This window comes from Mus caroli, unplaced genomic scaffold (genome assembly GCF_978045245.1).
Source record: "Mus caroli unplaced genomic scaffold, Mus_caroli_1 scaffold_1, whole genome shotgun sequence".
In the NCBI taxonomy this organism is placed as follows: domain Eukaryota; kingdom Metazoa; phylum Chordata; class Mammalia; order Rodentia; family Muridae; genus Mus; species Mus caroli.
Window position 1 is genome coordinate 33,970,693 of NW_028227256.1, and position 26,271 is coordinate 33,996,963.

General features: G+C 46.9%; 1 protein-coding gene across 6 annotated transcripts in view; it reads left to right on the top strand.

Annotated features, from left to right (window-relative positions):
- The window catches only part of Vwa3b (von Willebrand factor A domain containing 3B), a 163,279-nt gene that overhangs the window by 50,059 nt on the left and 86,949 nt on the right, over positions 1 to 26,271 (top strand). For all 6 annotated transcript variants that reach the window (XR_015046881.1, XR_015046877.1, XR_015046880.1 and 3 more), the window contains exons 8-9: positions 7,624 to 7,749; positions 23,554 to 23,744. Coding sequence is in view for 2 of the 6 variants with exons in the window: in XM_085836386.1 (XP_085692512.1) it covers positions 7,624 to 7,749; positions 23,554 to 23,744 (317 nt within the window). In the remaining 4 variants the exon portion in view is untranslated. The remainder of the gene's footprint in view (positions 1 to 7,623; positions 7,750 to 23,553; positions 23,745 to 26,271) is intronic.

Below are 26,271 nucleotides of genomic sequence, written 5' to 3' on the forward strand. Positions count from 1 at the left end.
CGTATCTGGTACTTTGAGTGAATTGGAACTAAAAAAAAAAAAAAAAATCTGCTCTGGGGCCAGGAAGACCGCTCAGCAGGTGGAGGTGCTTGCTGCCAAGTCTGAGGGCCTGGGTTCAAGCCGTAGGACATACGTGGTGGCCCTCTGACCTTCGTGCATATATGTATGCTTACACGCACATATAATAAACAAAATGCAAAAGCCTTTTTTAAAAAAAGCACAAGAGCTGTAAAAAAATTGGTCGGCTATTTTTGAAATTTTCTTTTTTTGTTTGTTTTGGCAGAGGGGAGAAAGCGTGAGCTAAGACTACGGGTTTTAAAACTACATTTTATTTACTTGAACATCATCAGGTTGCTATGTTTAAAGGAGCAGTCCTGCTCTTGGCAGACACATGTGATCTTTAATTAGACTCTGAGTCTCGTGGCCCATCACTCAGGCCTGGCACCATGCCTCTCTGTTTCCAGTCTCCAGTTTAATTTAGAAGTGCTGGGTGGTGCCTGTTGGTAGCTGTTTCTGTCGGCAGCAAGAGGCTCTCTCAGAATTACCTTTTCTCTGCCTGGAATTGAGCTTAATTCAGTGAATGTGGCCGAACAGACCTTCCAAGCTGTTGCCACATGATGGTTTATCAGGCAGAGATCTGTATGACCCCCTCCCCCACAGACTCTACCCCTCTTGCCTGATTGGCGCCTTGATTTCTTGTCATCGCTTAAGGCAGGCCCCTGGTTAGTAAGGATTTATTAAGCATGTGCTGTGGGATTTAAAATCTCACTGGGGTGAAGCTGAAGAAATCAAAAGAAATGGACGACAAGGCTCTGAACCCAGGGGCACCAGACTCTCAGAGTGTCCATGTCTGCTTCTGCTCTGATTTATGTTGCTCCTTCCTCCATTCCCCAAGAGTCAAAGTAACATAAGAACTCCCCACCCCTACCTCCCTCTCATCCACCGTTAGTTCACACCTTTGAAGATCTCATGGACGCGCAGGCTTTGCATCTTCACAAAGAGTGAGCCCCTATGGTTAGGGACACCCCACCCCTACTCCCGTATTCCTGTCTCCATCTTGGGCTCCTGCCCTGGCTCCTTGTTTAGTTCAAGGCTCCTAGCTGCAGTGTGGCCTGTTCACCTGATACCAGACAGGGGTAAGATCAGTTCTGGGCTTAGCTCAGCCATTGCAATCAACCTCTGATCTAACCGAGTGGGTCCAAGCATCCTGCAGGCATAGCTTAACAACACACAAGATGTGGAGAAATTCATCAAAAGTCTTAAAATTTAAACTGAGTTGCCCGGGGAAAGAGAGCTAGTGTGAATTCTGATTATATTTGAATAAGCTTGCTATGGTTTCAAAGCTGAGAGAGGCCTCTAAATGTGTTATATAAAAGTCGAGAGCTTGGCTGGGCTCCAGGATATTCAGGGATAGAAAAAGGGAATTCTCAAAAAGTCTGTTTTAAAACAGTCTATTTGAAGGTATTAGCCAATTATCAAGGGTGCTTTAGTTATTAAAAAAAGTGGATAAACAAAATTCCATCTTTAAGGCTATCATAATTAGCTATCTTAGCCAGTTTTCTATTGCTATAGTGGAATACCTGAGGCTGGGTACTTTAAAAACTAGTGAAGACAGCAATAACAGCAGTGACAAATCCAGAAGAGCTACTTAGCTCACACCTTTGAAGATTGAAAGCTCAGACAGGATGAGCCTGACTCGAGGGAAGGCCCCTTCACTGCATCTCATCATGGCAGGGATACGTTTACTCTTCCTGTTTTCCATGTGCTCAGGTCTCCGCCGTTAGCTCACCAGTACCGCCAGTGAGCCCGGGGAACATGATTCTCAGCAAGGGGTGTACCTCCCCAGAATAGGAATGGTTTATTCAGGTTTACTAAATGTCTTAGTTAGGGTTTTACTGCTGTGAACAGACACCGTGACCAAGGCAAGTCTTGTAAGGACAATATTTAATTAGGGCTGGCTTACAGGTTCAGAGTTCAGTCCAATATCAAGGTGAGGGCATGGCAGCGTCCAGGCAGACATGGGGTTGGAGGATCTGAGAGTTCCACCTCTTGTCCTGAAGGCAGCTAGGAGAAGACTGGCTTCCTGGTAGCTAGGATGAGGGTCTTAAAACCCACACCCACAGTGACACACCTACTTGAACAAGGCCACACCTCTCAACAGTGCCATTCCCTGGATCATCAAAGTAAGTGAATGTGGGACAGTGAGAAGACATCCCCTTTGCATTTTACAGTGTTCTGTTTACAAGAGGAGTAGGGGACCAGCAGAGAGTCACACACCTTCATTTAGAACCCAAACTGCCCATTCTGTATATGTGGAGTTCCTCCTGAGAGAAGAGAAATGCCCATTATGAAACAGACACACTCCCTGCCCTCAAGAAAGTGTAGATTCTCTCCTAAAACGTTGGGATGACTCTCCATTTGTTTTAAATTAGCTAATGCGTGATTTCTATAGCGTGGGACTGAGTGAAGCTGCACAGTGCCTCAGTTATTAGGGCCTCAAATCCAGCCAGCACAATATTTTAACATGCATCACACCACTAAGAATGCTTTCATTAAAGTTAGACTACTGATTATTACCACTTTCTACCCTATATGGATACAATGTGGCCCCTTTTTATCAGACCTAAACAGTAACTTTAGGTCTCTGAGAGATTTTCTTCCTTCCTTCCTTCCTTCCTTCCTTCCTTCCTTCCTTTCTTTCTTTCTTTCTTTCTTTCTTTCTTTCTTTCTTTCTTTCTTTCTTTCTTTCTTTCTTTCTTTCTTTCTTTCTGTAAACTATTTTATTGATTCTTTGAGAATTTCATCCAGTGTGTTTTAAACATGTTCACCCCAGCTTCTCCCAGGTCCACCTCCACCTCACCAATACTATAATTTTATATCACCTTAAAAAAAAAAGCCTTGCTAAGTCCAATTTGTGCAGCCTGTATAGAGTTAATCACAGGAGTTCAGCCAATCTACCAGCAACCACACCTTTGAACTGCAAACTGAATCTCCCTACCCTAGAGGCCATCACCTGTCCATAGCTCTTCAGTAAGGGGTGGGGTTTTATACACCCCTCCCCCTTCAAGATGGGATACCCACTTGATCGCTCCATGTCCCAGTGATTGGCATGCATGCTCTCTTCACCAATAGTGCTTTGCCATCAAGTTCTAATGGGCAATGAAGAGCAACAGCAAGCCCCTGTATTATGTTCGGGGGTGGGGGGTTCTGGCCAACAACTAGAGGGAGGTAACCTATATCCAGTACCGAGCTTTTTATGTTGCAACCTATAGCTTTTGGGAGGAGCAAAATCTTCTTTGTAGAGTAATTCCAATTAAATTCTTCTATATGGAATGAGTATGTGTGTGTGTCTTGTAATGCAGTAAGTCTCCAATGTGGCTTTTCCTAACACCCTTGGTGTTAATTTTCCTTCCCCCAATCCACTCCTCTGCCCCCCTCCCATCCCACCCACTTGAACCTCCCTCCCATTATTCCCCCTTGGTCTCTTGGAAGCTTTATAATTTTATCACAGTTTATAATTTTAAACGTGTATTACTTTTTGAAAAGAAAACTATTTGCTCCCCTTTCTTGGTGTATAGAACACCTTTTCATGGTTATAATGAGGTCTTTTTCACATCTTCATGGCCAAACAAGAGTTTAGGGTTCAAGCCACAGTAAACTTGCCACTCTGCTGGGCCAGACCTTCATTTAGGAGCCCTGAGGATGGAAAAGGTCACGTAGGGACTGGGCCGGGGTTTGCGGGTGACCAGGAGTGCTTTAGTTTACCAGCATCTTCCAGGGATGCATTAAGTGTCCCTTAGACTGTGCCATGCCCTCCTGCTCTCTTTGTTTTTCCCTTCCTGACCTGACACATAGCTTTTCACATACTCTGGACAAGCCTGAGTGTAATAGTGTAATACCTGGAATAAGACACAAGGTGATTTGTTTAGGGACTGCCATGGGTAACATCTGAATTCCCCAGAGCATAGCCATTTGCTTAAACAGTCCCTGCCTCACTTACACTTGGGAGAGTTTCTAGCAGAAATGGTAGCGGGCACATTCAGCTGTAGGCAAATCCAGGAGATAGAAAATAGCAGATGGTGTCCTTGTAGCTGGCCAAATAAAAGAAAGGAAGGATTAGATTTAGTAACAACCTCGGGTCCTGTGCTGAGTGGTAGGCGGGTACAGGGCAAGCAGATACATTGTTTTAATACTCTAGACATTCACAAACCCTCTGCCAGAGGCAGCCTATGCAGCCAGAGCAGCAGCTGCGACTGCGCAGTGAACACAGGCACAGGGGTGGAGGCCAGGCTGGAGAGATGAGGAGTTAGCAGCTGCCTCCTAAATATAAGCTTCTTGTTTGGGAGGGATTGCCTTAAATTAGACCGGACTAGAGACGTGTGTTGCACTGGCTCATGCTCCTTCTTGTTCCTTGGAACTGAGGCTGAAGTGACAGCCAGGAATATGCTCCAACAGTTAGTGGTGTAACAGGTGCAGATCTGAGTCTAGAGGACAGAAACTGTGGTTTCCAGGTTCTTGTATCTGTTTACAATACAGTGAGTGCATAAAGACACATGGGTAGTTAAAGGAAAGTAGATAGTTTATCATTAAAACCTGGAGGTGCTCCATGCCTCCCCTTGGGGCCTGGTTCCAAAAAAGTCATAAAGAGAGAGGAGGGGTGGGGTAAGACCTGCAGTGATCTTTCATGACTCATTAACATAGTACAGACTCTGAATTTGCCACAGCCTGGGCTTTTCCCAGCATGCCCCTGCCTGAACGAGACTTAGATAGATTGAGGTCTACCATTGCCACCTTTTGTCTGCTCATTTCTAGGGTTTCTTCCTCCACCATTTTTCATTCATCCACCTCAGCAGAGCACTGAGTCTGTCCTAGCAACAGACAGACAGAGATGTATTCGTTCCTTTTCTCACTGCTGTGACCAAAGAGTTGACAAATGCAACTTAAAGGAGAAAGGGTCTACTGAGGTTCACAGTTGGAGGGTACAGCCCATCGTGGTGGGGGTAAGGTGTGGCAGCCTGAGTGTGAGGCAGGGGGTCACATTGGATCCATGGTCAGGAAGCAGAGAGCAAGGGTTGCTGGTGTTCATCTCCATTTCTTTTTATGTAATCTGGGACCCCAACCCATGGAATAGTGGTGCCCACATTTTAGGGGGTAGTCTTCCCAACTAATACAGAACTTCCTTGCACACACATACCCAGAGGTTTGCCTACTAGGTCATACTAGACCCTGTTGAGGGCCGTTAATGACAATTATTGACATTAATGACAATCACTGTGTCTTAGTCAGGGTTTCTATCCCTGCACAAACATCATGACCAAGAAACAAGTTGGGGAGGAAAGGGTTACACTTCCATACTGCTGTTCCATACTGCTGGGTTATTCAGCTTACACTTCCATACTGCTGTTTATCACCAAGGAAGTCAGGACTGTAACTCAAGCAGGTCAGGAAGCAGGAGCTGATGCAGAGGCCATGGAGGGATGTTCCTTACTGGCTAGCTTCCCCTGACTTGCTCAGCCTGCTCTCTTATAGAACCAAGACTACCAGCCCAGAGATGGTCCCACCCACAAGGGGCCTTTCCCCCTTGATCACTAATTGGGAAAATGCCTTACAGTTGGATCTCATGGAGGCAGTCCCTCAACTGAAGCTCCTTTCTCTGTGATAACTCCAGCTGTGTCAAGTTGACACACAAAACCAGCCAGTACACAATGGTAACCATCATAGCAGTGGGTGTGGCTAGTGTATTTAATGGGCATGAAGGTGTGGGCAATGTGGGAAGCTGTTTTCTGGGTAGCTGATCAAAGCTTGATGGTGGGCTGAGGGGTGTGGTTTGGAAGAAGGGTGGGCTAACCAACTGTGGGCAAAGGAAGCCCAGGTATCCTGACAGGGAGTACAGGGGCCCCAGAGGGCTGGCAGAATGATGTTGTGAGTTGGGTCATAAGGGCAGAGTATTGTAGGGACATTAATGAGGAACCTTGAGTTCTGGGCTCAGGAAGGCTCACCTGTTTATCACTATAGTCTCTCTCTCTCTCTCTCGCTCCCTCATTTTCTTTCTTTCTTCTTTCTTTCTTTCTTTCTTTCTTTCTTTCTTTCTTTCTTTCTTTCTTTCTTTCTTTCTTTAAGACAGGACTTCTCTGTGTAGCTCTGGCTGTCCTGGAAATAACTCTGTACACCAGGCTGGCCTTGAACTCACAGAGATCCTTCCACCTGCCTCTGCCTCCCAAGTGCTGGGATTAAAGGCATGTGCCATCATGCCTGACTTATCGCTATATTCTTGTGACACCCACTTAGCACACTCAGCACATAGTAGGTTGCCACAACTTTGCTAAAGTCAACTTGACTGTGACAACTTGTCTCATCCTAGAGGTGAGACATAAAAGATTTGACTGAGAGATGATGCTGGCCAGCAGCATCCCATTGCCACACCCACTGCCACACCTACTGCTACACCAGAACTTACTGTCCTGGCTCTCGTTTCACTTAGAAGTCAGTACCAGATGCTCATAAATCACAATGCTTCAAATGATACTGTTCCTACATGAGGCTAGCATTTTAACACGAGCCTCCAGATTTCAACCCAGAGGTCAGAGGGCGGTACAAGCATGGGGCTGTTTGGTTGGAGGCATCTTGCTTATGTCTAAAAGATTGCTCATCTTGTTTCTGTCTGAGACTGGTCTTGGCTGGCTGAGTCTGAAGAGGTCAGGACACATAACACTTCTTCAGGCAGACTCATCTTCCCTGGCTTGGCCTGAGGAATTTCCAATTCACAGAATCCACTGACTTCTCCTGGGCCTCCTCCTGTGTCCTCTGTACTTCTGGTGGGCTTCTCTCTTCCTTGGCAGCAGCTCTCAGATGTCCAGCTAAGCCTCATGGAAGAGTACCTGATCAAAAGGACAGTCCCCTCACTCCCTGTGCAGAATCCTGTGATTAAATGTATACATTCTGAATCATGCTTTTATATATTCTAGGGCTCCCATCAGCTGGTTTCAACCCCCTCCCCTTCTTTTCCTTTCCTGCAAAGCTATCTGCAGTTTAATCACCAGCAAGGTAGAAAATCTACAGTGTCTTGAGAACTGTTACCAAATCAGTGCAATGACAATTCTGGTTCTTTCCAGAAAGTGATCACCTGGTCACTGCCACCCCCAAGACATTTCCTGACCCTGGATGACTGGGGGCCACCATATCACATTGGAGATGTTTCCTTTGACATGACTTCTGCTATACTATATACTAAGGCGTTATTATCAAGAGGAGTTTGATATGGGGTTTATCGACTAGTATAATAGTAGTAGGTTCACCCCTGGGCTTGTGAACTCCTCAGACAGGAATTCTTCTTGCCCATGTTTGCAATTACCAAGCATGTGTGTCCTCCTTAAATCTAAATAGAAAGAGTTTAGTTACACCTATAACACCTGTACCACTATTGCATCATGGGTCCAATGGGTACCACGCCTGGCTCCTTTGGAGGAATCTTAGTCCTGATTCTCAGAAAGAGATTAGCGGAGGGAATATAACTGGATATTCAGAGCTGCTCTCGACGGCAGAGATGTGCCATGCCTACTCAGACACTGTAGAGTTTTGGGGCCCATCTCAAGGTGTCTGCTCACACTGTGCTTCCCTTTCCAGGGGCTGGCGTCAGAGAGGATGTGTTTCTCATCTGGAGAGAAATGGAAGAAGCGTGCAGCACACTGGCTCAGGTCCGGAGCCTGGTGGACAAGGCTCCTCAGCCGGATGTGTCCCCAGCTGACTGCAGTAGGTGTTGTTTGTATGTAGATTTGTAGTGCAGAAGAGTCAGCAGCGTTGGTGGCCGGGGATGTGGTGGAGGGGTTGGAGTATTTCTAACAGAGTTCCTTAGCTCAGCTCTGAGGTGTTGGGGAGCATCTCTGGAGCTGTGGTATGTGTGTGTGTGTGTGTGCACATGTGCACACTCATAGATGTGTATATATACATGCATATACTCATTCCCAAAGAAGAACTAGAGTTGGACAGTAGTTAAAACAATAAAGGCAGGTTCTTTAGTAACTGCATAGAGCAAGAAGAGGAAACAAGGCTTGGTATAGACCTGAGCTCAGTTCTGCACACAGCACATACACCCATAGTGTGAGGTGGAGGGGTATCTGTGAAACAGGAAATTAGAAGGAGATTCAGTGAGTAAGGAGGCTTTTCTGTCTGCATGACCACAACAGGATTCCTGCTGATGGTTGGACCAGGTATCCCCTGCAGTGTAGGCATGAGGAATTCCACTGAAATGTTGAACTTGATCATCTATCAACTGGGGAGGTGATTCTGGCTGCAGCATTTTATTAATATTTCTGCTCGCTATGCAGAGCTGAACACTGGAACCCAAAGATTGAGGAAATTTAAAAAGAAGATGTACAGATGCCTAACTCAAGCTTAGTCAGGAGGGAAACCTTCCAAGAGGCATATGGGTTTTTGTTTATTTGGTTTGGTTTGGTTTGGTTTCAAGACAGGGTCCCTCTACACAGCCCTGGCTGTCCTGGAACTCACTGTATAGACCAGGTTGCCTTTGAACTCACAGAGATCCATCTGTTCCTGCTTCCCAATTGTTGAGGTGAAAGGTGTGCACTATCCCAGTGAGGTGTGTGTTATTATTACAGAGACAGTGAGACTGAGATAATTCAGGGATGGATCAGCCAGACTTAGCCTTGTTTGCAGACTGAATCCCACCCAAACTGACTGTGGCAGGCCTCCACCCACTCACGCTCACCTAACTGCAAGGAAAGCTGCATTCACAGCAGTTCTAACTTAAGGCCACTGCTCTTCTTTGAGACTTGGCAACTTCATTGTTGAATGCAGACATAGGCTAGACAAGAAACTTAGAAGATGTGTTTAGAAGAGAGAGGGTCTATGAAGGTTTGTATTACCAGTATTAAAAGGAAGTTACTAAAATGTACTTGTGTTTCTGCCTTTAGGGAGCTATTCCAAGAGTTTATAGGTATAGAAATGACTCAGATAGCCAGCCGCCTTGCTGAAGGCTCACACCAGCAATGGGTGACAATTCATGAAGCTGGAACCCAGAGCTCTCTATTCAATGTGCAGGCAGCTCTACAGATCTGAGAACCCCCTCTAGGCAGCTTGGCTGGGCTGAGGGTTATAAATGCTTATGTGCATTTGTAACCTTGGGGATGGAGAGACCTTGTGTATCTGATAAGTTTTAGGGCCTTCCTGAGACTTATGAATTGCTTACTTTCCCAGTCCTTTTTTTTCCCCCTTTATTTACCTTTCAAATGTTATCCCCTTTCCTGGTTTCCCCTCTGAAAAGCACCCTCCCCTATCCCCTCCCCCTGCTCACCAACCCACCCACCCCCACTTCCTGGCCCTGGCATTCCCCCACACTGGGGCATAGAGCCTTCATAGGACAAAGGGCCATCCTCTGCTGCATATGCAGCTGGAGCTATGAGTCTTAGCATGTGTTTTCTTTGATTGGTGGTTTAGTCCCTGGGAGCTCTGGGGGTACTGGCTGGTTCATATTGTTGTTCCTCCTACGGGGCTGCAAACCCCTTATGCTCCTTGGGTCTTGCTTTCCCAGTCTTAATGTGCTCCCCACCCTGCTCTGCCTTGAGAATTGATTCCCCATGTCTTAAGGATCGTCCCCCAACATAGAATGTTTTGATTTAAAAGAAACTGCCATACATTAATAGCAGTGATGGCAAACATCTAGTGAGCACCTGCTGTGTGTTAGGTGCTGCCCTAAGGGGTCAAGCTTGTACATAGCTTATTTCATCTTTAAAAAACAAAACAAAACAACCAAAAACTAAACAAACAAAAAAACCCACCTCTAGACTGAATCACTGTTGTCTACATTTGGTAGGTAACGCGAGGCCAAGGCACAGGAGGATTGTGTAAATGGCCAGCAGTCCCACAGCCAGCAGGGTGGAGTCTTCCCAGCCCTATTAATTTAGCAGAGATGCTGTGTTTATCTGAACACTTCTGTTTCGGTTACCATCTTATCTATCCTGGTCTGATACAATGAGAGGCTGGCCCGGTGTCTAACAGCTCATTCCCACCACGGAGAAGCATGCTCAGGGTATCTTTGCCAGGGAAGAGTAAGGAGAAGACAAGGAGTATTTTCTTTCTCTCTTCTTATAACCAAAGCATGGTTCATAATGGAGGGCTGGAGTTTTGTAGCAAGAAAGTCCTACTTACGAATCCCAGCGAGGCTAGCCCAGGAGGTTCTGCTTTGGTCTTAGCTTGTTCTTCTCTAACACGAGGAGGGGCTCATCAGTCTGGGAGACTGCTGCAGACATTAAGGAAAAGAATGCACGCTCAGCCCCCAGCAAGTCCTCCATTTCTCCTTCCACGGTAAGAGAATTGGTTCATGGATCCTCCGAATTCTTAAGTTAGAGGGGGATCTGGTTTCCTCTAGGAGAAAGTAGTAACAATAGCTAGCCTTCTGTGTCTGGGCTCGTCACCAGAATTCCGCACCCCCCCACCCCCCCACCCCCCCCCACCTCACCCCACCCCCGTCACCGGCTGTTCCCACAGGCTTCCGAGAGGTCCTGCAATGCTGCTTTGGGTTAAGTAACTCACACAAGGTGATGCTTCTGACAAGTGACAAAACCTTGATTGGAAAGCTATCCATCTTTGCCATTGCCGCTGTCTGCCTCCTCCTGCCAGACATCCTGACTTGGTTCACGTGTGATGGTGCTTGGCTATTTTGAGAGTCTCCTGTTGATATCCCCAAAGGCTTTGATATCCCCAAAGGCTACAGTGTCCCCTCCTACAGCCCATATCACAGGGGAATCATAACTGTACACAAAACACACACCCCACAAAATTTTAAATCAAGAAAATGAATGACCTGTGAGTCTGAAATTCAAAAATGGTCTATAATACACTTTATTTCAACCTAACATATACATATCCCCCAAAGACAATAACTCCAACTGGACATTTAAAAAACACTCAAGACATACCATTTATATTTCAAGAGGGGAAGTTTGATCAAAACTATCCCTCCATTAAGTAGCCACCTAAGCCTTTACCTTAATTTGACCCCAGCATCTATGAAGAGAACGTCTGACTACCCCTTTCCCACCAAGGCCACAGCCAGTTTAGGCAAAGATCCTGCATCTGCCTCATGGGAAGGCAGCCATTCCCTCAGCCTGGCTGCTCAAGGCATGAAGGCTGAAGGAGGTGGAGTGAGGGCGGAGGGGCACAAAAGCAGGAGGCTGGGATTGTCATTTGGGTGGTCTGCAGATGAGTAGACAAAGGGTCCCTGGAGCTAGCTGTCCTCGGGTCCCTGTCGCTGATTTACTCCCACACCCACCTCCCCTCGCTCCTCCCCTCCCAACTACCCTCTCCCATCCCCCATCAGGGGAAGTCTGCTCATGTAACCATGGAGGGTGGTGGCAGTATCTGGCTGATGTGACTCATATGCCTGGGACAGTAAAGCCACATTGGGAATTAACTTGTTTTAATCCCAAGAGCAGGACATAAAAATTCCTGACGGAAATAACAACACACACACACACACCCCCCTCAATCTATACAAAACAATGTAAATGCAGAGGATGCCAAGCATAGTGGCACAAGTGGTCCACAGGACACAGGACAGAAAGGAGGCAAGCTGTTGCTCTTCATAGTTGATTGTGAGGCCATAGGGCATGGAGGAAGAAGCCAGAAGGAGCTTGTCAAAACTTGCTAAGTTTGGAGAGACTGAGCTAGGAGTCTAGAAAGAACAAGGCAGCTGCAGCTCACAGCACAGCATGCCCAAATGGGAAGAAACACACGTCCAAAGCGACTTGCAGAGGCTGCTCCTCGAGAAGTCATCTGACTACAGAGCAGTTCACACACGTAAGAAAGTTGTCCAACCATAGTATACCGGAGGATCCCGCAATACCTCTCCTGGGCATATATCCAGAAGATGTTCCAACCGGTAAAAAGGACACATGCTCCACTATGTTCATAGCAGCCTTATTTATAATAGCCAGAAGCTGGAAGGAACCCAGATGCCCCTCAACAGAGGAATGGACACAAAAAATGTGGTACATTTACACAATGGAGCACTACTCAGCTACTAAAAAGAATGAATTTATGAAATTCCTAGGCAAATGGTTGGACCTGGAGGGGATCATCCTGAGTGAGGTAACCCAATCACAAAAGAACTCAAATGATATGTACTCACTGATAAGTGGATATTAGCCCAGAAACTTAGTATACCCGAGATATAAGATACAATTTGCAAAACACATGAAACTGAAGAAGAACGAAGACCAAAGTGTGGACACTTTGCCCCTTCTTAGAATTGGGAACAAAACACCCATGGAAGGAGTTACAGAGACAATGTTTGGAGCTGAGACAAAAGGATGGGCCATCTAGAGACAGCCATATCCAGGGATCCATCCCATAATCAGCCTCCAAACGATGACACCATTGCATACACTAGCAAGAGTTTGCTGAAAGGACCCTGATATAGCTGTCTCTTGTGAGACTATGCTGGGGCCTAGCAAACACAGAAGTGGATGCTCACAGTCAGCTATTGGATGGATCACAGAGCCCCCAATGGAGGAGCTAGAGAAAGTATCCAAGGAGCTAAAGGGATCTGCAACCCTATAGGTGGAACAACAATATGAACTAACCAGTATCCCGGAGCTCTTGACTCTAGCTGCAAATGTATCAAAAGATGGCCTAATCGGCCATCACTGGAAAGAGAGGTCCATTGGACATGCAAACTTTATATGCCCCAGTACAGGGGAATGCCAGGGCCAAAAAGTGGGAGTGGGTGGGTAGGGGAGTGGGTGGGGAGGGTATGGGGGACTTTTGGGATAGCATTGGAAATGTAATTGAGGAAAATACCTAATAAAAATATTAAAAAAAAAAAAAAGGAAAGTTGTCCAACAAGTGGAGGCTACTAGGAGGAATTGGAGAGAAAAAAAGCCCAGGAACAGAGTCAGGGAACTTTGTAACTCACAGAGGTGTTACAACTACTTGGGAAGGTCCTAGGGAACCGTGATGCCCAAGTGCAGCATTGCTCTGGGTATCACAGCACAGAACTTGTCCAGCACACACCATGATCAAACTCACAATGCTTGGCATTCAATCAGAGATTACCATGCAGAAAAAAATTCAAAAAAGGGTCACCTTTAATGAGAGAGAGAGAGAGAGAGAGAGAGAGAGAGAGAGAGAGAATTTATCAATCAGCCAAAATGGACAGGGAGAGGCAGAATGTCCTGGAAGCTGAGGGAGATGTTCTGGTAATGGATCCGTGGGCTGGCTAACCTTTTCATAAACTCGATACAACCTAGAGTCACATGGGGAGGGGGAATTGCCTTAAAGAACTGCCATTATCAGACTGACTTATGTGCATGTCTGTGGGGCCATTTTCTTAACTGTTAATTGATATAGGAGGGGCCAGCCCACTGCGGACGGTACTTTCCCTATGCAGGTGGACCTGGGCTGTATAAGTAGCTGAGCCAGCTAGAGAAAGTGAGCCGGTAAGCAGTGCTGCTCTTGGCCTCTGATTCGGCTCTTGTCTCCAGGCCTCAGCTGTGAGTTCCTCCGCTGTCTTCCTTTGAAGATGGACTCTGATGTAAACATCTAAGCTGAATGCCTTCCCCCCACAGACTGCCTTGGTCAATGTTTTTATCTCGGCGATCCCAAGAAAACTCGGTTGACTGGCCTTCACCACTGCTTCTATTCTAAGCAGCCTAGAGTGAGATACCTCCTTTATTGACCGAAGGAGAAAGAATTAAGCCCAGGCCTTAGGCTTGAAACCCAGTACAGATCTGCCAGAGCAAAATAGCACTGGGAAAAGCTACTTGATACCTACAGACAGCCTACCACCTGTCTAATGCCCAGCTGGAACTGTGTTGGGCCAGGTGCCTGACCCCTACTTCTACCCCAGCTGCAGAGCATGGAGGAAGACTTAGCTCACCATGGGGGAAGGGCCAGGCACAACTATTACCAAGCTCGTACTCAGAGATGGGGTGCTAAGCCATTGTACTACCACCTGGTAGAAACTTGTGCCTCCAGGGGACATACTTGAATTTCTGGTTACATCTCTGCCAGCTGTGTGATGGATGGGCCTCAAATACCTAAGACTGTGTGGGTACTCGCAGCTGTGAGACTCAGAGGTCGCTTAACTTACCATGTGCCAAGATGGTTAGGGGGCCACATTCACCAACATTACCCCAACCACAGACCACATAGTATGACCCCCAAATCCCATTTGATGTAGGTAACTGAAATCATAAGATTCTGTCCCAGAATTGAGTGCTCGGTCTGCCAGTGTAGGGATCTCTGTGGTTGTCGTGCTAGAAGACATGTCCCCATGGAACACTTGGACCTCTGCTCCAGCTGGCATCACCTGTGGTAGTTGCAGTGGTCATGAATCAGGGATTCACCTCATAGGCTGGTCCTGGCAGGTTGTTGGCTTAGGTTGTAACACAGGTTGGTGGCAATGGTGGACATAGTTGTGACTAGGGAGCCATAGCCTGAAACTAGTCACTCACAGTGATTATGTCCAGAGCCAGACAGAGTCTTCCAATGTCTGGCCTCAGGCTGGTGACTGTGAAAGAGACATGGTGACCTTTTTAGGTCACAGGGGTGGCCGGTGAGACAACCGGCCCACTTCTCTTCATTCTTTCTGAACAACGCACCCTCAGCATAGTAAGGCTTGGGCTGCCCTTTGCTGCTGAAGCAGTGACTGCATGCTGATGGCAGACTCAGCCTTATTTTTTATCCGGGTGCCACCCAGGGCTGAAATTATGGAAGTGACATATGACTCCATGTGCCAACATGCATCTAGCAGGCGTGTCCCACCTTTGGACATTGAGACGCCGTGTTGTCATCCACAAGACTCATGCTCAAGAAACACATGATCCATTTACCAAGAAAATCACACACACACACACACACACACACACACACACATTCTTTAAATGTGTGTGTGTGTATGTATGTATAGGAGTATGGATGTTTTGTCTCCAAGGATGTCTTTGTACCCCATGTATGCCTGGTGCCCAGGGAGGCCTTTAGGTTCCCGGTGGCTGGAGTCACAGATGTCTACAAACTACCACGTGGGTGCTGGGAGTCGAATCTGGGAACTCTAGAAAAGCAGCCACTTCTCTTAAGCACTGCACCATCTCTTCAGTCCCTCACAGTGTTTTAAACAAGTTCCTGATCTCAGGTCAGGTTGCATCATAGCCACCCTGGATGGTGACACCTGAGGCTTTCAGGAAATCATGACATCGTGCATGGGAAGTAAAGAACTTCCTTTTGAATAAGCAGTGGATCTAGGATAAAAACCAAGAAGGAAATTAAAATTTCCCCCTGAAACAAAAGAAGAGGGAGACATAGCTTATCAAAGCCTATGGTAAAATTAGTGCCAAGGTGAGTGTGTGTAGCATCTGTGCCCCAAGAGAGAATGCAAAGATTTGAGACAGCCTGTCACTGCCCCCCCCGACCCCACCCAGGAGCTAGAGCTGGGAGAAGCAGCCAAACCCCACTGAGTATAAAGAAAGGGGCAGAGAGGAAGTAGAGAGGGTAAAACCTAGCAAAGATCTACAAATCAGAGCGGAGTCTTCGGACAGACAAATGCTGACTTAGACCAAGTAAGGAAAGGACAGGAGACACCAATGAACGAGACCAGAGAGTGGGAGGAGAACATTACATCACAACTGACACTTCAGAAAGATAGGCTGAGGTCACCTCGAACAGCCATGCATAAACAGACCAGAGAACCTGGAGGAAATGGACAGATCCCTAGACAATAGCCTTCCAAGAGTGGTTCAGGAAAGAACAGAAAATCTAAATAAGCTAATGACGAGAACATATTAATGGTCATTTGTAATATACTGACACCTGGCAATATACCGAGAGGCAAATACCATGTCTCAGGAAACATCAGGAAGACGAGCGTAAGCCTAGCCACGTGTTGATCAGGTGTACTGGTTTCCACAAGCTAAGTGTGTAACTGGTTGTGGTGGTTAATTATGCCTCCATACAGGGCTACTGATAAAGTGTAGGAGTGGGTGTTGGCTGCTCAGAGGTCCTGGGCACATCACCCAGGCACTCCCTCTGTGTAGGATCCAGGCAAGATTCTGAAACAAGAATACGGCCTCTTTTGTCATAAAGGACTAAATGGTTTTTCCAAACTTGAGAAAGCAGAATGCAGAACTATTTTTTTTTTGGATTATGCTACAGCCCACACATTTCAAGGGCTCTTCATTTGGGATCTTCTCCAAAACCATCTGTGACCCATTATCGACAGGGAGCCTCACATGCTGGGTGGTCATGCTTTAATCACGAAATGAGGAGTGCCTCAGAGTTTACTCTCTGATCTGACTCTGAATATTGACTTGGTTCAAAATACGGATTCGATATCATGAGGCTAAGGGCTCTTTCAAGATCTTTGGACAGGTCTGAGAGTGTTTATCGAGCCAATGAAGACAGAAGATGGTCATTTTGTGTATTAAATAACCAACAAGATTTTGTTGTAGTCCTGAGTGGCGTTGAGACTTGGAGAAATGCAGTCAGAAATGTCTTGACACTGGCTTTGCTCACTGCTGCCACGAGCCTCTTGAAAAGAGACCATCTGTGCCACAGTTTCTAAACAAGCAAAATGTGAGCGGTCCAGAAAGCTAGATTTAAAAATGCAAAGAGAGCTGGCCAGATGGTTCAGTGGTTAAGAGCGAGCATGCTCTTGCATAACAAAGGCCGTGTAACACTGCGGGAAAAATGGATTCACAAAGGCCAGGTGTGGCAGCATCTTGGGAGGCTGAGAAGGAAAGACAGCAACTTAAAATCAACTGGGTCCAAAGTGAGTTTCCATTGCGTCAGGACCACACAGGAAAACTCTCTGAAAACATAGATGCATAAATTCATGGGATGACCCCAGAGTAAATCTATGTACCTACCATAGATTGATTTTTGACACGGGTGTCAGGAGATTTCATTATGGGGAAAATAACCACCCAACATGAGAGGGCATGGGAGTAAGCGCCTCACTGTAAAAGCTAAATTATAATACTTTGGAAAAAACCTTGGCACAAATGCATATTTCCTTAGGCTCAGTAGTATTCTGCTTGTTAGCACCAGGCAGGGCAGCAGAGATAAGATAAAAGGGTCCACGGTGGTTTGAATGAGAGTGGTTCTCACAGGCTCACATGCTTGAATGCTTGATCCCCAGCTATTGGCACTGTTTGGGAAGGATTAGGAGGCATGGCCTTGTTGGAAGAGGTGTGTCCAGGCTAGGAAACCCAGTCTTGCTCTCCTTCTCTGCCTGCAATTTGCAGCTCAGATGTGACCTCTCAGCTCCTTGTGCAGCACCATGCCTGCATGCCTGCCACCACGCTCCCCACCATAATGGTCATGGACTAACCCTTTGAAGCTGTAAGCAAACCCCCATCAAGTGTTTTCTTCTATAAGCTGCCTTGGTCATGGTTATCTCCTCATAGCAGCAGAACAGTAGCTAAGACTGGGACCCCAGAAATGTGTGCTGCTTCACGCTTCAGTGGACACTATGGAGAAAAGGGGAAGACCCAAGAATGGAAGTACTTAGAAACAAGATGTTCGCACAGACTCTAGACCAGTGGCTCTCAACCTTCCCAATGCTGCAACCCTCTAATACAGTTTCTCATGTTGTGGTGACCCCCAACCAAACTATCATTTCATTGCTACTTCAGAACTGTAATTTTTTTTGCTACTGCTATGAATAGTAATGTAAATATCTGATACATGACATCCGGAGGGGTCATGACTCACAGTTGAGGACCACTGCTCTAGATGAAGGAAATCGGAAGGATAGTTACCGTTCGTAAAGAAATGAGTGCTAACCCAGTCTTCATCGCACACTTGTGGGAACTTCAGGTCTTACAATTTCCCAAAGTCTGTTTATACTTTTTCTTTCTGTCTTCTTAACCTCATGAGTCCACTTTATATCCAAATCCTGAGTTGATCTATAGACCTTGCCACAACCTGGCTATATGTTGTTGCTGCTTCTGGCAGTGGTTTTTTGATGCAGGGTTTCTCTGTGTAGCCTCAGCTGTCCTGTCACTCACTCTGTAGGCCTGGCCTTGAACTCACAGAGCTCCTCCTGTTCTGCTTCCTTAATGCTGGAATTAAAGGTGTCATCCCCACCCCACCCTACCCCACCCCCACCCCCACCTCTGGCTATTTTTAACAGTTTTTAAAGACTTTTTTTTTTTAATTGTAGGTGTATGGCTTATTTTTTGTATGGCCACTGTGCGTGCCCAGTACCTCTGAAGGCCAGAAGAGAATGCCAGATAGTCATTTGCTACCATGTGGGTGCTGAGAATTGAACCCAGGTCCTTTTAACTGCTGAGCCATCTCTCTAATCTCCCCATCTTGTTTTTTAAAAAAGTTGGTGCTTAAGGTACAGGTTGAGGTCAAGCCACCTCAGTGGTCCTCAGCTTTGCCACTTGGAATGGCTGCTGAGTTGTGGGCTCATCAAATCGCGCTGTGATTTCCCCTCCCACCGTTTGGGCTCCTGGTCATGTTTTCTTCATATCCTTGAGCAGGATTGTCCCTGAACTGACAATTGCTCCCCACTGCTGAGCCGAGCCATCTGCAACAGGTGTCATGGTTTAGAGTCTCCCGAAACTGCCCCACTCCCAGCTGAGATGCTGCTTGCATGGAAAGCCATTTCTCACACACCAACCAGCTGGTGAACAGAAGAGAAACTGGGAGGAGTATGGGCAAAGGAAGGCTCTTGTTTCCTCCTCCAAGTTTCTTTGTTATTACCACTTTGCTTCCATTTTAAACCTGCTTCTTTTCTGCCTCATTTCTTTCCCCTACTTTCTTCTCCACCCTCAGAGTCGTGTAGAAATTAGTGACCCTGGAATTGGAATAAGCACACTGGGCAAGCAACAGACCCTTCTTTGCAATGGAAGCCATGCTTTGATTTGTCAGAATTAGCAAGAAGGAACAAACAAACAAACGAAAATTAATTTACAGCATTCCTGGGGTCGGGGGAGCAGGCCTAGAGCTCCCTGGCACCCCTTTCAACTCTCCCAAGAAGTTAAAGGCCACAAATTCTGACAGGCTTTTCCCTGACATTCTATTCAGAACAGAGATTAAAACTTCCTGCTCAGATTCAGGCACACACTTGACATTAGGCTCCTCGGTGCTCCCACTGGGCCTCAGGCCCCATGTGTAGTGCCCAGGACACCAGATATTAGCAGAGAAGCAGCTCTGGGGTAATGGTGGGTTTCTGCTCTCCACCTCCCTCCTCCAGGCTGGTACCCGTGAGGTGTCGGGCACATGCGTTCAGCGCTAGATGCTTTAAGCAATGTGCATTAGCAGAATATATCAGACAAGCACAGAGATGTGTGCAAATGCTCAAAGGTGACTTCTGTCTCATACTGTCACCACCTGTCCCCTGGCCTCTGCCCAGAGCAGGCTTCATTCTACCTTCAGAGGAACCACAGAGTCTGCTGAGGAGTCACCCACCTCATCAGTGGGAGGGAATGGACTGTCCATGAGTCGCTGTTCTTCTCCCTCCATTCCCAGCTGTCCTCAGTTCTGCCAGCCCCTCCCTCCCTCCCTCCCTCCCTCCCTCCCTCCCTCCCTCCCTCCCTCCCTCCCTCCCTCCCAGTGTGTATTGTGCTCTGGTCTGTAGACCACAAGCCCTCCACAATGCTCTGGACAGAAAGGCGTTAAGATGAAATACTTTCGGGGTTCCTAATAGCAGGATTGGGATAGATCCTGTTTGTGGTGAGTGCCCCTGCCTACCCCCCAAAAAAGGTTTAAAACAAGGTAATCAGTCATCTCCAAGTTTTTAGATCCCCCAAATTTTTGCCTAAGGAGCCCTCTTTTTTAGTAGCAGCCATCAGTGCTCAGCAGGGGCAAAGCATGTGGATTGACTATGCCTTGTCTGGAAACTGAGCGCATCCTGTAGACTGATAGTTCCCTGAAAAGGCCCATGACCTAGCACAGCAGGAATGAGGTGGCAGTTGAGTTGCTTTCAGTGGATGAGGGTAGAGGGTGAAGTTTGGAGGGTGGTAAGTCCTTGATGGTACCCCTGATGATCTGACTTTGAGGGTAGGTGTATGAGTGTCAGAGGGAGGGGGTGGTGGTGGGTGAGCCGTACCCAATATCATTTTTTATCACAACCCTGGTTAAACCATGGTGGTCTTCAAAAGCATTAGTAAGTATGGCTTCCTGCCTGGAAAATGTTCTGAGACCAATCAATGGGATGGAGAGGACCAGGCAGGGAAGTTCTGTGCTTCCCTCCTTCAAAAGCTCCTTTAGCAATCTGTCACACGCTTGGACTAGGAGGACCCTGGGATCAGCATCACCTTGAGCTCACAGCCTGCAGTGAGGGACTCAAACACGCTCCTAATTAAAATAACCGCAGGAGAACCGAGAAAGGATCCCTCCTCCGTCACGCTAATGAACAGATGCTGCCCCCCTCCTTCCCCTCCTCGGGCTAACGAGGCTCAGTCACTAATTGGTATAATTAGCAGTGAATGAACATGAAAACCGGCTTGGCTCTCCCTCACCTCTCCAGCTCCGATGTGTCTGAGCTCTCTGCTTTGAATGCTTGCCTGCCACTGATACCCTCTATGAAGCTCAGGTTGGAAGGGGCCTGCAACCCCCTTCAGGTGGTCATTGGAAGCCTGACTCCTGCCCAGAAGGGGAAGCGGCTTGGCTTTACCCTCTGTCTCGCATGAACCTGGAAGAGTGAAGGTTTGTCTCTTTAAACACCCTTGCTAGGGCCGGTTTTGATGACTTCCAGAAGGCTCTTTTTTGTCATAAATGTGGACTTATGCTTGATGCAGGGCCTTCATCTTTTTTCTAAGAAGGCAGCCCCTAAAACAGAGCAAAAGGATGTGTGTTGCTATGGAGATCATTGAATGAGAAATTTATTCCCCATCTCCCTGGTCAAACAGGGAAAAGGAAGCAGCTTCCTAGGCAGGAGCAGAGAGGTGTCCGCGACGCAGAGTCAGGAGCGGCTGGAGAAGTCATAGAACAGCTCCTCCATGGAGGCTGATCTCCCCACAAGACCCAGCTCCAGAGCCTTGCAGTGGTGCCAGGAGCTCTCTAGGGAAGCCCAAGGGGCTGGATGTCCTGGGAGGCATCTGATTTGAATTCCTTGAGAAAAAGATAGGACAACACTGTGGTTTGTGGGGGAACCACCTGCTGGCATTCAGGATGGGACTCAGTGGGGCTTTGGGTGCCATATTGGCTTAAAATTCGAAAGCGGAAGCCAGCTTCTCTGTTCACTTCTGACCCCAGTAGGTTTCTGAGTGAGTTCTTTCAAGGCGTTGTATTGAAATGTGAGGAGATGGCCCATCTGACGGCTCACGGGCAGCTTTGTTGCATAGTACTGAGAACTGATTGGTTGCAACTGTTTTATTTCCCCGGGTCCTGTTCTAATTGTATGGCCCCTTAAATATGACAAGCCTGGTAGAAATTAAATCTTTCATTTAAAGATTTATTTCTTAATATTCTTTTTAAATGTTTATTTATTTATTCATTTATTTAATGTATATGAGAACACTGTAGCTGTCTTCAGACACATCAGAAGAGGGCATTAGATCCCATTACAGATGGTTGTGAGCCACCATGTGGTTGCTCGGAATTGAACTCAGGACCTCTGGAAGAGCAGTCAGTGCTCTTAACTGCTGAGCCATCTCTCTAGCCCTTAAAGATTTATTTATTTATTTATTTATTTATTTATTTATTTATTTATTTATTTATTAAAAAGGTGTCTGTGTGTCTGTGTGTGCTTGTGTGGTGAATAAGTGCACATGCAAGTGTAGGTGCCCTCAGAGGCCAGGGGAGGGCATTGGGTTCCCTGGAGCTGGAATTACAGGCAGATGTGGCCTGCCTGGTATAGGTGCTGGGAACCAGATTTGGGTCCTCTTCAAGAGCAGTGCATGCCACTAACCACTGAGCCATCTCTGTAACCCTGTAGTGGCTAGATTTTGTCAACTGGATACAAACTGTAGTCACCTGGGAAAGGGGAACCTCAAACAGGGAATTGCCTCCATCAGCTCTGCCTGCGGGCAAGTCTGTGGAACATTTTCTTGATTAAGGATTGATGTGGGAGGGTCTAGCTCACTGTGGGTGATCCCACCCTGAGCAGATGGTCCTGGGTTATCTAAGAAAGCAAGCAAGGTGAGTGAGCCTTGGACACAACATTCCTCCATGGCTTCTGCTTCAGTTCCCGCCTTGAGTTCCTGGTGTGGCTCCTCGAGATGGTGCACTGTGAATGATAAGATGACACACACCCTTCCAGGTAGTTCAATGTTTGTCCTAGCAACAGAAAGCAGAGTGGGACAAGCCCAGGGGTTACCTTGTAGTCTCAGGCTCTGAGGGCTGAGCCAACCATGAATCAAACACATTTAAAGAAAAAAAATACAGGACAGCCAGGGCTATAGAGAGAAACCCTGTCTCACCAAAAAAACAAAAAAACAAAAAAACAAAAACCCCAAAAACCAAAAAACCAAAAAGCCAAAAAAACCCCAAAAAAAACAAGAAGCCACTGCACTGGAAGTGTGCAGGTTTGTTTGCCATTGTTCCATGTGTACACGTTGCTTGTGTTGGCTGTTACACGTGATGTAGAGGTGATTTAAAGTGTACAGGCTTTGTGCAAACACTACATTATCACAAGAAATTTGAGCAGCATCTGATGGAGGCACTCACAGTGGGTGGGAGTCCTGGTCCAGTCCTTCCTGGATATTGGATCAAAACTGATGCAAAATCTTGGTCTCCATCTCAGACCTCCTGACTCTCGTGTGTGTTGCTGGAGAGTTCAGAAGCCACTGATACTGAGAACTGCCTATGGGAAATCCCACTGCCACACTGGGGACCAAACATCCATCACGTACACTTTCCAGTGCACTCTCAAAACACATCTACAGAGTAGCACTAGGTTTACCACTGTGAATTATGCGTAAGTGGTAAACTGGGTCTACAGAAACTCAGGTATCAGGAGTCCCATTAGCTAGCAGTGTGTCAAAAGAGAAGTTCACCATCAGCCCACAGAGAAGAAGGGATGCAATATTTCAATGGTCTGGCAGCATAGAATAAATTTCCAATAAATATAAAATCAGGCTCTTCAAGAAGGCCAAGAGGATACCATCTTTCATCTGCTGGTAAAGATATTTGCTTGAGCTTACAATGGTAAAACAGATAAATTATGCCCGGCAGTGGTGGCACACGCCTTTAATCCCAGCTCTTGGAAGGCAGAGGTAGGTGGATTTCTGAGTTTGAGCCCAGCCTGGTCTACAAAGTGAGTCCCAGGACAGCCAGGGCTATACAGAAAAACCCTGTCTCAAAAAGCAAACAAACAAAAAAAACAGATAAATTACGTTTGAGTCACTTGCCTAAGATAGTAGACGGCAGGCACAGCAGGACTTGAACCCAGAGCTTCTGACCCTGTATGTAATGCCTTCCTGACACATGGCTTTGGTCTCTCAGCCAGAGTCCTGCTGTAGTTCATTCCTGACGGGAAATGTGGGCTCTGTTGCCTAGCAGCGGGGAATGATCCAGATTGGTAAACATGAGGTTGGGAGTGGAGGAACTGCTCATGCCTTATGAGTGGCTGATGCACTATGATTCCAGAACCAAGGCCTGCTGAGAGTAAGGAAAATGCAGAAGACACCTGGGACTCCCAGAAGTGGCTCCAGAAGTACGGCTTGAAGGCTCAGAAGCTGACCTTTTACGATGTCCTCGCCCACTGCTCCTTCCGCCATGCTGATGGAGTTGTTGATATAAAAGCCAAACCAGAAAACGAATCTGTGCAGACCAGTGCGGTAGGTGAAAGGCGGTAGGGCTGTGGGCCTTCCCTTGGTGTCTGAGGTGGGCAGCAAGGCCTCCCTTGGGTCAGAAGCCAAGGGCAGGCCACATTGAAAGATGGCAGGGGAGGGTATTAGCTAGGGTTTCCATGACAAAGCTGTCCTTTTGCTTTCTAACTTCTCTAAATGGTACCCATGGGAGTACTGAGAGCCAGGGCATGGTTCTACATGTCTTAGTCTGCTCTGAGTGGATAAAAACAGAAGCCTTGATGGTAGGTGCTTCATGAAGAAAAGCTTATATTTAGCTTGTACTTTTGGAGATCTAATAACACAGAGGTACCATCTTTTTTGGCCTCTGATACAATTCCCCAGCTCCTAGCTGTGCCACATAGAAACAGCCATGAACAGAAGGGGACCAAATGGGTTGCTGACTTCATTGTTTAGCAGCTTGTGCTAGTGAACACCCATGCTGTAAGAGCAGCATTACTGCCCATCATTGGCAGTCCCCTGTTGTGGGAAATAATTTTAAAAAAAGGACCCATATGTTCTGCACTTGTGCCTTTCCCCCAGCGGCCTGGCCGGCCATGCACTGGTGGGCAATGGCCGACCTGTTTTTATTTTGTGGAGGCTCTGATTCAGTGCTCCACAGTCTCTCCACTCAGCCCGCTAGGTTCCCACTGGCTGGGTCGCTACCATGCCAAACTCATGCTTCAAATCCCCCACAGCTTTTGTAGTATGCCTCAGGCAAACCAATGCTTCGCCTTCATACCTTTCTCTCTTGAACCCAGACTAGCAGCCACGTGAAGGAAAATACAACACAAACTTAGTTCAGAAACAACTCAAGTGTTGGGCACAGTAACTAAAATCCTAATCTTGTAAGTCTTATTAAATTTAAATCCTCCAGTGGTGGATTCTTATGGATCCACCATTGAAATCAAGAGACACATCTTGTCCTCACGCTATCCCTGTCCAAAAAAAGGCCTAACTCTCTCCTGCTTCCTCTCTTCCTCTGTCCAACCTGGAAGTCCCACCTACTCGCCCAGTGATTGGCTCCTTTATTCATTAGGAGGTTGGTTCACAGGACTGCCTGAGTATGTGACTCACTCCTTGTCTGCATCCCCTCCCAGAAAAGCAGAATTAGCATCAAAATACAAACTGCACCAGGCCTGTCCACAACAGTTCCCAATGATCTTCCACTAGACCCTTCTGTAGAGTTTCCATGACACTTAGCACTGCCACCCTGGGGACCTACCACAGACACTTTTGGAGACTCACTCAAATTTCCAAGCTATAACAACAGTTAGAAGTATATTATACCCAAGCCACCAGCTGGATCAGTAGAAATTCAAGCCTTATAAGTGCCTGGGTTGTTCACTGTATGTCAGAGGAGAGAGTCTTTGTCTGCCTGTATTGAAAAGAAAGGAGAAACTGCTGGTGAGTGTGTAAAGAACCAAGCATCTCCTCTTGAATTTCCATTATCTTAAAGACACAGTGTTCCAGTTGGCACCTACCAATATACAGTAGATTTCCAGTAAACATAAAATCAGATTCTCCAAAGAGTCACGGTACCAGACAAGTACGCGTCAAGCTCTGAGAGATGTAATTCCATTGTACCAAATGGTGTCCATGAGGATGCTTCTCACAGTGTCTGACTCCGGCTGGCAAGGACCAAATTATTCTCAGTGTCAATGGTTTCTAAACGTTCATATCCTTGTGTTTAAATCATCAGGTATGAGGCAGGGACCAGGGTTTTACATCATGTATGTCCTAGCTAGCCCATTCTGTGTTGTTATAGTAAAATATCTGAGGTTAGGAAATGTGTAAAGAAAGGATGTCTATTTAGCTCACAGTTCTAGAGGCCAAAGAATCTGGTGTAGCATCTGCTAAGTTTCCGGTGCGGACATCGTGTTGTATCACCTCACAGAAAAGAAGGGAAGTGGGCACTGGTAGGAGAGCACACGGATGAGAAGGGAAGGGTGGGGAGGAAGAAAGGGTAGGTGTGGTGGCAAGGGAGTGGGGGATAGGTGTGACATCAAGTGGGGCATAGGGGTCACAGCAATGTGGATGGTGGTTTTTCAAGTCGACAGGATTTAGAAGCACCCAGCAGAAAAACCTTTGGGCATACCGATGAGGGAGTCTTTAGATTGGGTTAAGTGAGGAGGGAAAACCTACCCTACGTGTGAACACAGCCATCTGGAATGCAGCAATCACCCGTCCATGGACTGAGGCTCTGGGCTGAGGAAACAGGAGAGCAAGCTGAGCACCAGCATCCATCTCTCTCTGCTCCCTGGCTGCAGATCCCTCACGCTCCTGCTTGCACAACCTCCCCACCATGATGGACCGCAACCTCACATCATGGGCCAGAATAAATCCTTCCTTCCTCACGGTGGGTTTGTCCAGCATCTGTGACAGCAACAAGAATAACCCAGGCGTGGAGGCTGACCTGCTTTGCAACAGTCCACTCTTAGGGTAACCAATCTAGTTCTGAGCCACCCAACACTCCTACAGGAATACCCAATCACCTTCTAAAGGCACTGCCTCCTGG